This window comes from Solanum tuberosum, unplaced genomic scaffold (assembly GCF_000226075.1).
Source record: "Solanum tuberosum cultivar DM 1-3 516 R44 unplaced genomic scaffold, SolTub_3.0 scf00015, whole genome shotgun sequence".
NCBI lineage: Eukaryota > Viridiplantae > Streptophyta > Magnoliopsida > Solanales > Solanaceae > Solanum > Solanum tuberosum.
Genome location: NW_006238941.1, coordinates 997,073 through 1,015,384, shown reverse-complemented (window position 1 = coordinate 1,015,384; position 18,312 = coordinate 997,073). Strand labels below are relative to the sequence as shown.

General features: G+C 39.5%; 1 protein-coding gene across 1 annotated transcript; it reads right to left on the bottom strand.

Annotated features, from left to right (window-relative positions):
• Positions 1-216: 216 nt before the first annotated feature.
• On the bottom strand, positions 217-621 carry LOC107063129 (uncharacterized). Its single transcript, XM_015314588.1, has 2 exons — positions 488-621; positions 217-418 (listed from the first exon to the last, which is right to left on the bottom strand). The coding sequence occupies exons 1-2, from the start codon at positions 619-621 to the stop codon at positions 217-219; spliced, it is 336 nt and encodes a 111-aa protein (XP_015170074.1).
• Between the last annotated feature and the right edge of the window lie 17,691 nt (positions 622-18,312).

Below are 18,312 nucleotides of genomic sequence, written 5' to 3'. Positions count from 1 at the left end.
TCCATTTTACATTTTCTTGACTTTTTTTGGACACAAACCCTATACTACCCTAATCTGGCCAAGACTAAAACTCAATAAAACATAAAACTCAATAAAAAATATTTCAAACCATAAAAATCACTAAAAATCTTTTAAATTGGCTAGATTTACATCTTGGGTTGCCTCTTAAATAGTACTTGATTTAATGTCGTGGCACGATGCAGACCTCTTTATTACTCAAACTTCATCAAGATCCCATTCTTCGATTGCGTCTTTGACTTCTTCCAGCTGACCCAAGTAGACTTTAATCCTTTGAACGTTCACCTTAAATCTTGTTCCTTCCTTATTCTCAAGTTCAACCGCTTTGTGTGAAAACACTTGTACCACTATGAATGTCTTAGTCCACTTAGAATTGAGCTTGCTAGGAAACAAACGCATCCTTCAATTGAATAGAAGTACAAAATCATAAATACCAAATTCACACTTTTTGATCTTTTGAGCATGGTACCTCTTCATCTTGCCCTTATACAAGGCTGGACATTCATATGCTTTGAGGTGAAACTCATCGAGCTCATTAAACTCATTCAACCTTTGACTTGATGCGACATCCCAATCTAGATTCAAGTTCTTGAGTGCCCACATCCCTTTATGCACTAACTTTACAGGCAAGTGACAAGACTCCTAAACACAAGTTGGTTGGGAGACATATCTATGGGAGTCTTGAATGCAATGAGATAGGCCCATAGAGAATCATCAAGCTTTCTCAACCAATAAGTTCTATTTGCATTCAGCCATTGCAAAGATTTACTTAATATCTCTATTTGACACTCCGACTTGCCCACTAGACTACGGATGATAAGGAGTTGCTTCGCTGCAGCGAACACCATACTTCTCAAGCAACGCCTTCAACAACTTATTACAAAAGTGGGAACCTCCATCGTGAATAATCTCTCCTGATGTACCAAATCGGGAGAAGATATTCTTTTTGAAGAATGTGGTAACACTCTTCCCTTCATTTTTTGAAAGCGCAACAACTTCCACCCATTTAGACACATTGTCAATCGATGCAAGTATGTATTTCATCCTATTCGAACTCACAAATGGACCCATAAAGTCAAGGCCCGAAACATCAAACAATTCAATCACCATAATAGGAGTCACTAGGAGTTCTTGTTTAATTGAAACACCTCCTTCTCTTGGTTACGATCACAAAACTTGGATAAATCATGAGAATTTTTGTGGATAGTAGGCCAATAATACCCACACTGCAAGATTTTATGAGCAGTCTGTATACCACTATAATGGCCACCTACAAGAGACGAATGGCAAACTTCCAATATACTCATCATCTGTGAAGCACACATCGATAAATAATCCCATCAGTGCACAAAAAAAACAAGGCTTCTCCCAAAAAACTTTTTCACATCAGACATGAATTTTCTTTGTTGGTGGAATGACAAATCCAAATACACCACATCACTTTCCAAATAATTAGAAAAATATGTGAACCAAGGGATAAGATCAAAAGAAGCGTCCAAAACCTGTTCGTCTAGGAACATGATGAGTTGGGAATTTCGACTCATTTAGGTCCTATTATTCAATGATTTAGTGTCCTCAATGCTTATTTTATGCTCATAACTAATGTTAATTTTTTAATATGCAGCAATGAAGGCTTAAGAGTTAGGATAGGACATTATGATTCAAAAAGGAGCGAAAAAGTTGGAAAAGCTGAAGAAAAGAGCAACTGGAGCTCGCAAAAGCTACTCAACGAATCACCGAGTGGGCCTCCATCTCGCCTAATGTTCAAGCGAAGTAGCCCATGCATCTAACAAAAATTGTGATCAAACAGGTGATTCGGCGACGCGCTGAATAGATCAGCGATAGCGATCAAGCTCACAAAAAGATCCAGAACAATTTGATGAAGGAGCCAAGCCAAAAGGTGAGAAGAAGACCAACTCGGCGCATCACTGAAATAGTCGATGATCCCGACTTAATTCGCTGAGTTGACTGCGTGTTAATTTTTTGGGAACTGCATAAATTCAATTTTTGAAAGAAGAAAAGGAGTTCCCACACCGTCTACTTCAGGGTTTTTGAGAGTCTTTATATTTTTGAACATTGTTTAACATTTTTAGTAGAGTTTGGGATTTAAATTTGGATATTGTAAGATTTTAGCTTCGATTTCAACATTTGGGGATAGGAGATCATTAGAAAATCTGATGGAAAACTTTATTGGTAACAATTTCTTTCTTTTTACTATGCTTAGCTAAAACCCCTTACCTTAGGGGTGTGATCATGTAGTTGAATGCGTTAATTAGCTGATGGGTGTTATTAATTGCTGATTTTAATGTTGTTTTGAAGTGGTTTCAATAATTTGTTCATGTTTTAATTGAGCAATTGAAGTTGCAAATTCAATTCTAGTTAAGCTCTCTATGCTTTCTTGAGAAATAGGTAATAGAGTAGAATGATTGATTGATAGTTGTATTGATTGCATCTTTAAAATCTAGCTTGAGAAAGTGGTTTTGATTGCATCTTTACAAACCCAGCTTGAAAGAGTGGGTTGATTAAGGAATTGGATTGTTTGGTAGTGTTAAGCTTGTTGAGGTTCGAGAGAACTCACAGGAAACTCAATAGTTGATTGAGAGATGACTATTGTATCCAAAACCTAGCCTACCTATTAAGATTAAACAATTTTAAGCAACTAGTAACTACCCATTATGCGAAATTAGCATTCGACTCATCACATTCCTAAGGTCCGATCTCTAATTTTTTACTTCCTGTGTTAAGTAATCTTTGTCATAAATTGGTTACTAATTCCCCCCATTTGATATTAATCGTTGAAACTTCGGATTTGTTTTTGTGTTACGAAACCTTTATTTCTACAAACTATTAGGACATGATTTTACATCTTCATTGAATTCTTTACCGTATCACTGCCTGTGGGATTGACCCCAACTTCTAGTTGGGTTTATACTTGTTAGCGACCGCCTACACTTAGAATTAGATGAAAATGTAGTTGATCATTATCAAAAATGGTGCCGCTGTCGGGGAGTGGTGTTTAGAATTCTTTTATTGAAGTGTATTCATTAACTAATTCTATTGTAGTTGAATTATCATATTTGTGTTTTTGTTGTCTTTTCTAAAACATGTGAAGAAATAAGTGTAAATGGGAGAAATGCCAGTCAACTTGGGAACAATGATGACATTGGGAATTTGCGTGATGTCAATGAGGATCAACTAGGAAGTGCGGGTGCTATTCGATTACCTCAGACCGTGGGAAATGTGGTGTTTCATGTGACCAACACAATGTTGCAACTATTGCAAATGAAGGGTTTGTTTAGAGGACTTGCTCTTGAGGAATCTCATGACCACATTCAAAATTTCATGGATGTGTGTGAACTGATTTCCTTCAAGAACATCACCCAATAGTCAGTCTGACTCCTTTTTTTTCCTTTTCTTTAATGGGGAAAGCAACAAAGTGGTTGACCGAAATATCAAGGGAATTAATTAATTCTTGGGAGGAGCTCACATAAGCATTTTATGAAAGGTTTTTCCCTCCCTCAAAGATGGTTAAGTTGAGGGACAACATTCAGAATTTCAAACGGATTGATGGTGAGTTCATCCATGAAACATGGTTGAGGTTTCAAATGTTGGTTCTCCAATGTCTGACTCTTGTGTTTCCGGATAATGTGTTATTGCAGTATTTTTTATCAGAGTCTCGACACAATCAACAAAGGTGTTGCTCACTAGCTCATTTGGGGTAGAATCATGAGACAACCATTTGACATAGCGTCCGCCCTACCTGATGAGATGACAAAAATCAATCGTGCATGGTACACAAGGGAAGATCAGATGTCTCATTTAACTTGGGCTAACAAAGGAACAAATGGAAAAGAATCAAGAACGAGATGAAAACATGGCTAAGATGATGAACCAAATGGACTTATTGACAAAGCATGTCATGGGAGAAGGTTATAAATCTAGGAATGCGGTTGGTACCAATAGTGGTGTAACCCTGATGACGTGTAATTTGAGGCCATGTACAATGAAGAAGTGCATTTCTTAGCAAACCTAGCCGGGGGTTCTCGTCCGAGCTATCCAAGACCAGGCGGAAATCAAGGTTGGAAGAGAGATCGCAATGATAGTTGGAGAGATTGAGATCACGAATCGCATGACTGTGGTGTAAATTGGAGGAATAGAGATGGAGAAAAAGATCGCTATGTTCCCCCTCATGAACGTCAAAAGCCGAAGAAACCAAGGGCTGATCTTGAAAGCTTTCGGACCGAGGATATGATTGCTCGTATCTTGAATAAGGTGGAAGGATAGGACAAGGTGCTCAAGGAGATTAAAGATGATGTCTCTTCTCTAAACCAAACGATTACATTGCATTTGATGTCCATTAAGCAACTTGTATTACAGTTGGGTCAGATCTTGTCTCATTTAAATCCAAGACCGAAAGGGGGTCTCCCAAGTGATACTTTGATCAACCCAAAAAAGGAGGCATGATCACATGGAAACATCGTGGCACAATGTTAAATAAGGCGCTTCTTGGGAGGAAACCCAATGTTTACTTTTTGTTATTTGAATAACGTTTGTTGGATGTGTAGGTTGAGATTCAATTTTTTGGAGAGAAAGGTAATTTGGCGAGCTAAAGTCCACTAAGAGAACCGTCGAGTGGTTCGGTGAGCCTGACATTGATTGCCCTTTGGACCAACTTAATGGCTGAAAATCTGGAACTTTCGGCGAGCTGAAATCCACTCGGCGCATCACCTAGTTGATCGGCGATATTAATAAAGCTCGCCGACTGAGGCGTGAAAAACGCTCAACTACACCTCAATCAATACTAGGTGTAGATGATCCTAATCTAGTATAAAACCCAGAAAAAGAGTTGGGGTCGAACCCACAAGGAGCGGTACAAGTGCGAATCAACTATGAAGTTATAAAAGTGGTCTAATTGGTTATAGGAATAGAAATTATCGAATTCACTTAAATAGGTAAAAAGGGTGACACGAATGTCAGATGAGAGATTAGGTATGTCAACTAGTAACTAAAGAAATTATGAACAACATGGAAGTAATCAAGTAATTAAGTGGTACTTGGGGGTATGACCGAATAATTGGCAATTTCTCTAAATGGGTGATCGGTAATTACGAAAGTTTGCTAAATCTTTGCGGGTAGGCTATACTTTAGATGCAATAGCTTTCTCTCGAACAACTATTACGATTCAAACGAGTTCTCTTGAAATTCAACAAGCTTAACACTATAAACATCCCAATACCTCACTTTATCTACTCTCTCGAGCTAGATAGGTAGAATCGAGTATAGAATTTACTCTCTCGAGCTGAACCCACAACAACCCAATCACTACAAACGCTGATTTATAGCTTTGATTGCACACCTCTTTCTCAAGCAAGCATAAAGTACTAAATTAGAATTCTAATCTTCACTACAATTCATAAACTGAACCAAAGCTATAAATCAAACCCACTTCAAAAAAGCAACAAAATCAACAATCTCCAACACCCATAAGCTCAATTAGAAAATTAGTCACATAATCACACCCCAGAGAATGGGGGTTTTAGCTACTCATCATGAGAAGCAAGAATTCAATAACAATTACCTTCTTCATAGTTGGGTATTAATCTCCAAATCCGTACAATGATTCAATGTAGCTTCAATTCTAAAACCCAATTTAAAAATTACTCGAAAATGCTTCAAAACTAAACAAGAACAATGTTATCTTTAAAGGTATGAGTTTACACAATGATCGGATGCTCTGATCTATTCATCAAAATCCATTTATACTTTTTCTGAATTTGGCATCTGGGTCGTTCGGCGGTATAAGTCGAGTGTCGCCGAGCCTGTCGGTGACGCGCCAAACGCTCATTTTCATTGACTGTTTACCTTGTGTTATCACCATATAAATGCTGAAAACTTGGGCGATCGAGGTCGGGATCGCCAACCTGATCAGCGATGCGCCATTTTTTTCTTGTTGTTCGCCGTTTTGCTTGTGCCTTTACCAACCATTCTGTAATATTAGGCGATCTAAACCTCCTTCGCCAAACCATTCGGTATTTCACCGAAAGGTATTTTACCTCACCTAATTTCTCTTCTTCAAGGCTTGGCACACTATAACTTTAGGCGAGCGAAGGGACTACTTGGCGAGTCGCCAGTTGTCTTCGGCGGTCATCAACTTTACTTTTGTTCTTTCTTCTGTCCATTGATGTCCCTGCTTTGCTCTTTTGCCTTTTGCTCAGCACATTAGCATTGAAAACATCAGTTTAGCTCATAAATTTGGCATTGAGGACAGTAAAACTATGAAAACAATGCCCTAAATGAGTCGAAATCTCAGACTCATCAACACTCCCAACTTAAACATTTGTTTGTCCTTAAGTAAAACTCAAGATCAACCAGTTCAACAAGGATGTCTACAAACAGTGCTACTCAAGACTCAACACAAATGTACACAAGAGCTTTAAACTACACATACAATGTTCAATTGTGCATTCTAAGTTTCAAATTGTGACTAACCATTATCAAATATGCTCGAGCTCACAATGCTTGCCTCAAATGCAAGTTCAAGCTCCACAAAAACATTCAAATGTCCTCACACCAAGAATGATTCCATGCTCACACAATATTTATAAAAAAATTATAATCTTGGAATCAAATACAATTCTTACACTCCCAAAGATAAACACATGTATGCTTCTACCCATAGGCTTGCCCTTATTTTCGAATCGACATTATTTTCAACTTGCTCAAGATCAAAAAGGTCTTTTCAAGCCTTGTAACAGGGCTGAGTGTAAAGGTATGATCATTTTGCCTTAGTGGCTTCTACCTTCATGAAATATGGTCTGAAACTCACTTTTTCTCCTTCTCTTTTACATTCAATCATGTTCAAAATCCACCCCATTATTCAACTAAGCATGACTCATTGGATAACCCATTTCTTTTGCTCCTTTCACAAACTTTATTTCACAAACTTTTCTCATTTTCAATCTTTTTCACCAGTTTTTTTACACTTCTTGACTTTCCTTCATTTTCACCACACCCCCAACTTAGGTTATACAACATACCAATACTTCATGAAGGTTATAGATGATGGGACAAAGAGGTCAAAGTTGTCCATGTTTCTTCCAAAGAAAAGGATAGGCTCAAAAGGTGCCAAGCAAGGTTCACACTTCTCACAAGGTGGCCACAAAGAGGTATACTATCAATTTGGTTCACTCTTCAAAACTTTTGCTTAAGATCATTTCAATCGCTTGCTTTAATCAATCGATTGGACTAACGCGGAAAGTTGTAGATGTCGTCAAGCACAATATTCAAGACAATATCACCACACAAGGTATTCGACACAATTATCAAACAAGACTTAACACTTTCTAGCAAGCATATAATGATCATCACAAGAGATTGACTCGACAACCGGCTAGTCACAAAAAGATACTAGGAGTTCACATATGACCTACGTAGCTTAATTTGCCTCATTGTAGCCGCACACTCATATTGTTCAATTGAAAGCACTATTAAAGTCATCGATATTGATCAAAATCGACACTCAAATTTGCAAGAGAATAACCCCTCATTCAAACACATCCAGAGGTGGTATTCAGAACAAGTCCCCACCCCACCAAAAACATCCAACATTTTCCTTAATAGAACACAAAAATAACAGGAAATAAAGACAGAGATACAATAACACTGAATGAAAAGAATAGGGATAAAAGGATTCTTTACTATGTGGACAGTCGGCAAGGTTCTGTATAGAGCGCTAAATCATTCGGCGTACCGCCTAACGGTAGAGAGCTCGCCAAAATATCCAGAACACTAGATCCCTAGTAGGGAATAAAAAGGCGAATGAAGTCAGGATCGCTGAGTGGCATCGGCGCACCGCTAATAATACTGACGTCGTCGCCAAATCTTCCAGAACACAAGCCCTTCACGAGTGGTCAAGAGGCGGTGAAAGTCAGATTTACCGAACCTCATCGGCGGATAACCGAGTGGCTTGGCTGCTTCGCCAAATATTCCAAAATGTCAGTCCTTCCATTATGCGAAGAAGGTGAGCCAAATCAGGACCGCTGATCCACTCGGTGGCTTACCGAAATGGCCATGCCTTCGCAAACTCACCTAGAACTGCACATACAACACACATTATTCAAAAACAACTAAAGCTTGGGTTGCCTCCCAAGAAATGCCTTATTTAACATCGTGGCACAACGTGAAAATGCTTTCAAGCATCTTCTAAATACACCACTTCGATTACCAAAACCTCATAATATTCACCAAAATAGAGTTTTAAGCATTGTCCATTCACCTTGAATGATGGACCATCTTTACCTTCAATTTCAATTGCCCTATTTCTGAACACCCAAGTCACCTTGAATGGACCTGACAACTTTGATTTAAGTTTACTGGGAAAAATCCTCAAACAAGAATTGTATAGCAACACAAAATCACCGACTCGGACTCTTAAGAATTTTTGGCATCATGCCACTTCTTAATTTTTTCCGTATACATGGTTGAACTTTCATATGCTTTCAATTGAAATTCCTCCATAAAGCTAATTTACTCTCCCTTTGACAGCCTTCTCCGAGTTCATATTTAGTGTGTTTAAAGCCCATAAAGCCTTATGCTCAAGCTCAATTGGCAAGTGACATGACTTTCAAAACACTAACTGGTATGGTGACATACCAATTGGTGTTATGAACGCAATATGATATGCCCATAGAGCATCATCCAATTTTCGAGACCAATCCATCTGATTTGCATTCACTGTTTTGGCCAAAATAGCTTTAATTTCTCGGCTTGAAACATCCACTTGGCCGCTTGTTTGTGGATTGTATTGTGTTGCCACTTTATCCTTGACCCCATATTTTCTTAACAATGAGGCAAATACCTGGTATAAAAAATGAGATCCTCCATCACTGATTATAGCACGCAGGGTGCCAAATTGTGCAAAAATATATCGCTTTAAGAATTGCACCACACTGTTCCCCTCATTATTGGGTAATGCTATAGCTTTCACCCATTTGGAAACGTAATCAACCACCACGAAAATATACTTGTTGCCAAAAGAACTCACAAACGGACCCATGAAATCTATACCCCAAACATCAAACAACTCCACTTCTAAGAGAGGGTTGAGAGGCAATTTATGCTTTCTTGAGACCCCTCCTTGCTTTTGGCACGGAATGCAATGTTTCACAAAGTCATGTGTGTCTCTGTATAGGGATGGCCAATAGTAACCACTTTGAAGTACTTTTGTTGTTGTTCGCACTCCGTTATGATGTCCCCCAATAGGTGAAACATAATACGCATTGAGAATTTCATTAGCTTCATCTTCCGGTATGCACCATCGGATTATATGATATGCGCATTCTATGAAAAGATACGGTTCATCCCAAAAATATTTCTTTACATCGAACAAGAACAACTTTTGTTGGTAAATATTCAGATCTTCAGGTATTATTCCACACACTACATAGTTAGCAAGATCAGCATACCAATGGGTGTTGCTATGGGTCACCCTCATCACTGCTTCATCTGGAAATTCAACCACAATGTCCTGTTCTTTGGAGTCGATCATGTCGGTTTCTAACCTCAACAAATGATCTGCCACTTGATTTTCACATCCCTTTCGATCTTTTACTTCAAAATAAAACTCTTACAACAACAAGGTCTACCTAATCAACCTCAGCTTTGCATCTTTCTTTTCCATCAAGTACCGCAGCGCTGCATGATTGGTATGAACTATCACTTTAGTGCCCATCAAATATGCCCTGAACTTTTCGAATGCATATACTACAACAAGTAGTTCTTGTTCAATGAGAGTGTACTGATTTCACGTATCAGGACACGTCAGCCAATACTAAGTGCCAACGATAGTTAGTCAGTAATATAACCCAACTAAGTGAGTTGGGGTCAAATACCACAGGGAGTGGTACGTATTTGAGAATCAATAGAAAAGCATGAATATGTTCAAGTCAATCATAGGTAAAAACATATACGAATAAAAGCATGGTTCAAGTTTGGGGTGACACAAGTGTCAAATAACAAGGTTCAATTATCAACTACAGCAGCAAATAACACGAAGATAACAAGTATAGAGACGGATTCTTGGGATGTGATAGGATTATGGGCTAAGGTAGACAAGTGGGTGCTTGCAATTAATAATAAATATCTATAAATTAGTGAATAAGATAGACTTTAGTGGGGATAAACTTTCTCTCGAATAATTTACCCCGAATCAAATTGGTTTCTCTCGAACAACAATAAGCAGCAATTAAATACAACCTTCACTTTAGTCCATTTACTCTCTCAAGCTGAATGTGTGGAAAAGGGTTTAGGATTCACTCTCTCCAGCTGAACCCATGACAACTCAATACCCGCAGACCATCAAATCAGTAATCTTGGTTTTAAAACCTCTCTCTCGAGCAAGCCAAAAACACGAAGGTAGAGTTGCATTTGCAACTACAACCCTTTAGATTAAGCCACAATTACTGAATGAAATCACTTTTAAAGAACATTTAGACTATCAAATAGAAATACCCAGTAGCTAAATACACCCATAATCACATAATCACACCCCAAGAATTATGGTTTTAGCTAGACATCATAAAAAAATAGAAATCGTTACCAAATTGTGTTTTCATCAACTGTGTAAGATTAATTTCGTCTTTACAAAGGTCAAGGTTGGAGAATTTCAAAGACCCACTTTCAATTTCTCAAAAATGGAACTCTTCAAATCTTCAAAGCTAAAGGAAAATTTTGTCTCCAAACTCAGTTCTCAACTCTAAAAACTGATAATTCAATATTATGATAGATAGATGGATAGATAGATATATAGATACTAAACTAAGAATTTAAAAATGTATTTATAGTCTCCAAAAATGTGCTGCGAAGGACTATTCGGCGCAATAAGTCAGGATCGCCGATCCACTCCTTGATCTGCCATTTGGTCAATTCCATCGCCTTTTTGATTTGGCCTTCAGCATCTTCAAGTTCTGTAACTTTGGGCGATCTAGCACTGCATCGTGGATCCATTTGGCGAGTGCTCATTTCTATCGCCGACTTGATTTTCCCCTTTATGGCTTGGCATGCTGGAACTTTAGGCAAGATCATGGCCACTCGGCGACTCGCCCAATGCGTTAGGGGATCATCAGACCTTTTTTTCTTCATTCTTTCGGCTGCCTTGTTCCTTTTTACTCATTAGTGTCCATGTTTTGTTCATCAATCCAAATACTTAAAAATCAAGGATTTACATCAGTTATTGGCACAAAATATGCATTTTAGGACACTAAATCTATTAATATAAGCCCTAAATGAGTCCAAATCGTGGACTCATCAACACCCCAACTTAAACTTTTGCTTGTCCTCAAGTAAAACTCAAGTTCAACAGTTCAAAAGGGATGTCTCAAACAGTTCCTACACAAGACTCAATCATGAATGCACACAAAAAGACTCAACTTACTCATGGAAGGATCAATTGTGCACTCAAAGATCCAAGTTGTGACTCACCATTATCAAAGAATCTCAAGTTCACAATACTTGCTTCAAATGCAAGTTCAAGCTCAACAAGGTACTCAAAATTCCCTCACACAAAGAATGATTTCATATTCACACACAATGGTTCAACAATTTAAAGCTCCGGAATCAAATGCAACACTGACACTCACAAGGATGAACACAATGCATGATTTCACCTATAGGTTGCCCGTATTTTCCAATCAACAATTGTTTCAGCTCAATCAAGATCAAAAAGGTCTTTTCAAGGCTTGTAACGGGGTTGAGTGCAAAGGTATGGTTATTTAGGCTCAATGGCTGCTATCCTCCTGAAATGTGGTGTGAGCAACATTTTCTTTCCTTTCTTCATCATTTTCATTCGTGCTCACAAGTCGCTCCATTATTCACTTCCCATGGATTGTTGGTAAACCCCATTTCTTTTTTGTATTTTCACAACTTTATTCCACAACTTTTTCATTACTTTCTTCTTCTATTTTCTCTTTTTTTTTATATGCAGGGGTTCCATTTTTCTCAAACCATGGCTCAAAGGGGACTTTCTTTCACTTCTTGATTCACCTTCTCTTTTCACCACACCCCCAAGTTAGGCTTTTGGCCTAAGTTGTCTATTCACACAAACCACAAATCATGAGGATTATAAGTAATAGATCAAGAAAGGTCATAATTTCGTCAAGTTTCTTCCAAGAAAAGGTTAAGGCCAAAGGGTTCTCAAGCGAGGTTCACACGCTCACAAGATAGGCCACAAAAAGAGGTATAATGTCAAAGTATTTCACACTCTTCAAAGTTTCCTAAGATCATATCAACAGATTGCATCATTTAGTCAACCGGACCAACGGGGCAAATTCTTGGTTTCATCACACATGGTTCACGGTAGGCTCATCACACAAGGCATTGACACCAATGTCAAACAAGACTCCACACTTTCGCTTGTGTGCAATGTTCATCACAAAAGACTCAATTTGATACTTGGCTAGTCACAACGAGATGCAAAAAGTTCACATATTGTCTACGCAACTTCAGTTGGCCTCATCGTGGCCGCACATTCATTTTTGTTCGATTATGATCAGTATTCAGGTCATCGGTATTGATCAAGATCGATACTCAAATTTGAAAGAAAACAACCACATTCAAACACAAAAGAGGTGGCACAAATTTTTTTGGAAGGGTCCAAAAATCATTCATATTTAAAACAAGGAGCCACAAGCTCAATCATCCACAAAATGCAGTATTAAAACAATTTATAGCTCAAAAATCGAAATTTATACACAGATCAATCATCACTAAAGGTCACAAAATGTGGGCCTCACCCCAACACAAATTAAAAAAACATTTGTACTCAAATGCAAGCAAAATAATATCCAAAAGTCAAAAAGTAAGACAAAGAGGGAGGTAAAGAGGGATACTGTCTAAACAATCGCTCCATCTGTTTGGGCATCAGTGCCCGGTGTGGTGCTCTGATCTCGGGCCTCAGTTCTCGGAGTCAGCTTAGAAGGTATAGCAGATCCACTTGGTCCACCCATGGTGGTGTCTCTCAAAGAAGTCTAGCGTGCAGTCTTGAACATCACATCCTCCAGGTCAGCGAGATCATCATAAACTGCAACATCATGCACCTCTATGTGCTCCTCATCTTTCTTTGCATCTGACTTATCAACTACTACATCATCCCTATGTACATCTCTGGTGGTAGCCGAAGGAATCTCTGAAGTCTCAGGAGCGTCCAAATTATCTGCGGCCTCCAGTAGTGAAGTGAAGTCAATAGACTTGAGATACTCTATGTCTTTCATCAAATCTGCTACTTCGGCTTTTAAAGCCGTAACCTCGGAGGTCTCCCCCTGTCTACTCTCACAATCCTCAACTCTCGTGCTGAGCGTATCAATGGAAGTCTAGAGGGGGCTCAGTTCAGCACTGATGGCTCTCTCGATCATCCATGGGATGGATCTCTCAAGTCTGGTCGCCCTCACGTCAACTGAATGGGCCAGGTGCCCCATCTTTAGAAGTATAGCCTGAGTGATCCTGGTGGGCTGGGCAGAGGTAGAGGCACCCGGGATCTGTGAAGAAGAAGTGGCAGATGTACCTAAAGGCCCAAGGACCGGAGTAGGCAAAGATTCTTCTGCAGGTATAAAATCGACGTCCACCTCCGTGGATGTATCCACTGGAGCTTCTCTCCTCCTGTCAGCCTCCTCTCGTGTGTACTCAGCCTCAATGCGCCGAATGTCAGTGGAGGAAGATGGGGTAACCTCAATATCTCTCATATCATCCCGGGGTACTCTAGCACGCCTGCACAACTCAGTGATCAGGACCGACAATGGTAGAGAAGTCTGCCTCTGCTTGGCCCTCATGATCATCTCTTGCTCAATGATAAGTCCCAAGTTGAGCTGCCTCTTCGCTAAGATAGACCCTAAACAAGCTGCCTTTGCATGTCGGAGGATGCATTCATTCTGTGAACGCATGATAGAGCTGCTGATGAATCTGAACCAATACTGGGGAAATACATTCAAATCCTTCTTCTCGATCTGGACTGCCCCCTCTGTGCACCTTGGGGTGTCATTAGAGAGAAGGGGGTAAGCCAACCCTTCAAATCATCCAGGGACTGAGCTGTCACCAAACCCTCATAATCATGCTCGAACCCTGTGGCTCTCTCAAGGACATCATTTATGATATCGTTGCAGCATCAAACTTCCACACCTAGAACTATGACCGCTTAACCGGTCTAAACTCGTTGGCCTTATTCTTGCTCTTCGGAACCAAGTCACCATACACGGTATAGAACTCCTGGAACCATGAAGGAATATAGGGGCCTCTGGGCCTGGTGAAAATCTGAAATTTGTGCCACTACAATATCTCACTCACACTGGAGTAACTTCCCTCTAGTCCTACCGTGGACAACAGCTTCTCCTCGAGAATAGTTCGCAATCCATCACCTTTTAACCAGTTGAGAAGCCTGGGAGAAGGGAAGAGTGGGGGTACTTGAGCCATAGAAGGTACCAGAGTTGGCACTGAACCTGTTGTGGTGGAAGCTGATTGAACTTTAGCTGAGTCAGGGTGAGATCTAGCCCTGATCTCATCCTTCCAGAACTGCAAAGGCTAGTCATCCTCAGGCTCAGATAAAGCAGCCTGGGAGTCAGCAGTCGCTCTCTCAAATGTGGGCCTCTTGCCCTTGCCTTTGTCTCCTACTGGGAACTCATGCCTTCCCTTCTTTAGATGATTTGACCCCCCTTCATTGATTGTGATACCCCGTGCTCTTTTTCAGGGTGGCATGTCAATGTTGGTCCTTACCATATCTGCAAAACATCGGGAATATGTTAAAAACAATTCAGGCAAAAGCACAAAAAACAGTTGCAGACAGACTCGTCGAACCAGTCGGCGAGTCGTCGAATCTCTTTGGTGATCTAGATCGGGTTCGCCAAAAGGATTGGCTCAAAAATCTCAGTAAAATTTGGCATATCGATGATGGGAGGGCTTTTCGGCATAGCGTCGACAGTATTCGGCAAGCAGGAACTAGCCTGCCGAAAGTTACAATGTAAATTAGGGATAGGGGCGCATACAAAGGGGGATCAAGAAGGTCTTTCGGTGAGTCACCCAGTGCTTTTGGCGATCTCAGGCTTCTCGCCAAAAGGTACAGAACCAAACTACTCATTCAGTATGAAAATAAAGGTGGCATGGGGAACTTCGGTGAACTGTTGAGTGGTTTGGCGAGCTCGACCCAGCTTGCCAAATGACTCAACGTGCCTACTTTCAACCCAATTTCTCAAATTCAACCCAAAAACTACCAAAAACAAAATCAAAGCATGCACTTATCAAATTAAGCTCAGACCCAATACACCCATTACCCTGAGATACTCAGACTTCTCCCGATTTTGCCAAATTTGGCCATTTGACGACTTTTTCCCTTACTAATGACGTCAACCGCTCCATCATTGGGTAAAATACATCATTTGGCACAAATACGGGCTACTTAGACTTCACTCGACTAGACCCACAACATGCAAGCATAACTCCACAAATTCTAACCAATTTAAGGCACAAAATTACGGGAATTCAACATTATAAACACTACGGCCAAGTTTATCAAATTAACACAGGTACATATGAAAACAATTAAGATCAGAGAGGCCCATCACACATCACTAAGATAAGATCATTGCAACTGAGTACAAAATTGATAAAAATAAACTCGGAGTACGGAAAACGAACCTTAGATGCCGAATAATCAAGATTGAAATGCTAGGCAGTAAAGTAATCCACTCCGAACACACAATCAATGACTCAAATACGATAAAAATTCAAGAAATATAGATAATACTATGAGGGTGTGAGTTTGGGAAGATTAAAAGTGAGGGAAAGTGAAAGAGTTTGAAAGTTTAAACCTTTGGTGTTTAAAAACTGTTCAGTTCTCGCCCATTTGGCGACATTAATTGTGCTCGCCGACCCACTTGGCGACATGCCAAGTGGGCACTTACCTATTCGAGTTTTACAAGGCCTCCAGTTAATGTAGGGGTCCAAACGGCGGACTAGATTGTGATCACCGACCTAGTCGGCGATTCGCCAAGTTGCTCATAGGCTCACTGAGTTTTACAGACTCCACTTTGAAAATGGTTTGAGTCCAACGGCGGTCTAGGTCAGGCTCACCGACCACTTCGGTGATTCGCCGACTGGGCTTTTATCTCGCTAATCTCTATTTTTAACACTTTCGACACTTCAACATGCACAATCAACACACCATTATTTGTTAAACAAAAATAGAGCGATAAACACTTGGGTTGCCTCCCAAGAAGGGCCTTAGTTAAAGTCGTGGCACGATGCAAGTCCCACTTAAGTTCCATTAGTAGGGTTTGCCTCATTTTCATAAGGCAACCCCTCTTCCGAATCTGGGAAGAGGTGAGACAACACTTGGTCTATTTGGGACCCTAGTAGCTGAATAAGCATGGCATGAGAGGTTGTCATCTGGTTCAGGATCAAGACATTCTCTCTTAACTCCTCCAACACTCTATCGTGTTTTTCAACTTTGTGTAGAATGAGTAAGAGGACATCTTCAATTTGTCCACCCTCTTATTTCTTCATCTTTCGACGCTTTTGAGGGGGAATGTACATGCCTTTCCTCTTGGACACTACTTCCAGTTCCTTGACCTTTTTGGCCAAGATATCCAGTTGACCTAACATTGTGGCCAAGTGTTGGTCCTTGTTTGTCTCCTTGTTGGTCTTGGCCACAAAACCAAGGAGTTGGGTTGCTGATTCATAGGATTGTCCAAGAAAATAACTCGAAGAAAGTTGATCAGCCACTATTCTATTTTCGGGGTCCAGACCCCTATAGAAGGATACTAGAAGCATCTTATCTGGAATTCCATGAGTTGGGCATTGCTGCAATAGGATCTTAAACCTTAGCTGCAAATCATAAATAGACTCGCCCTCCAATTGTTTGAAATTTAGGATGTTATCCTTAAAAATCATCATTCTCAAAGGAGGGTGGTCCATTGGGTCACTTTTGCTACTAGATATGCTAAAATTTCTACTCAAGACGGCAACTCAAAAACCAAAACTAAAAAATAAGGTAAGTTCAACTATAATAACAAGAACAAAACTCAACTGAACTAAAAATTATCAAGTAACACCACTCCCCGGCAGCGACGCCATTCTGATTTCACGTATCAGGACACTTCATCCAATACTAAGTCCTAACGATCGTTAGTCAGTAATATTGTAACACCCCTCAAAATGAAATAGGATAATTAGAGCTTCACATGCGTGTTAGTAGTTGATAAAATTGTATACATGTTTGAAATGAGTTTATAGGTCAGTTTGGTTGAGTTTGAAGTCAACGTTTTTGGGCACTGTAAAAGTTGTCCAAAGCCGGCCAAGCCAAGGGTGGGTTGGTAAATTTCCCCCTTGGCTAATTAAATGTTTGGGTATTTATTTTAAGAAGTTTTTATTATTTTAGGTATATTAGAACATTTAAATGAGGGTTATAACTTCATTCTTCAAATTATAATTTCCAAAATCATTCTCTCTCCAAAAACTCTCTCTAGTTCATAGAAGAAGAAGAAAAAGAGCTAGGGCTTGGAATTGGTGAGTTCTTCATCAAATTTCGAGTGGATTCTTCAAGAGAGGTATGGTGGCTCTTCATCTAGGACTCATCTTCATCCTAGAGTCAATTTCAAAGGATTTTACAATGTTTTCAAAAAGTGACTAAAAGCTTGTTTTTGAATTCTATCAAGGGTTCTTGCATGAAAATGATTTGAAACGTTTGGATATGGATTAATTGATATTTGTTGGTGGTTTTTGAACGAAATACTCCATGAACCCTTGTATTCTACAAAATCCTAAAATTTGCTATGAAGTGGGTCTTTTTCTATAAATTCAAAGTTGATGGAATTAGGTGTAAAGTGAATTGTATTGATATCTCTTGGGTTGTTTAATGTTTATTCATGATTAATTGTTGATAATGGGTGAATTAAGGGTGGTAAGACTTATGGGTGAAATATTGGTGATTGTTTGAATTTTGGTGATTTTGGCTATTGCTTTGGATTATGGTAAGAAAGCTTGAACTCTCCTTATTGAATTGATTGTTGTTGGTAGGTTAAATCCACCTTTGGTGGAAGTGTTATATCATATTCTTGTGTGGTATTATTGTGAATTGTAGCCATGAAGGCATTGGTGAAGTTGTTGTATAATGTTGGAATATCGTATTATTGTAAATTGAGGCCATGAAGGGCATTATATGAGTGCTATTATAGTGTTGTATTATTATACACATATGAAGCTATATGTAAAGTTTGTGTGAAGCTATAATGTGAAGATGTTCTAATGGTATTAATG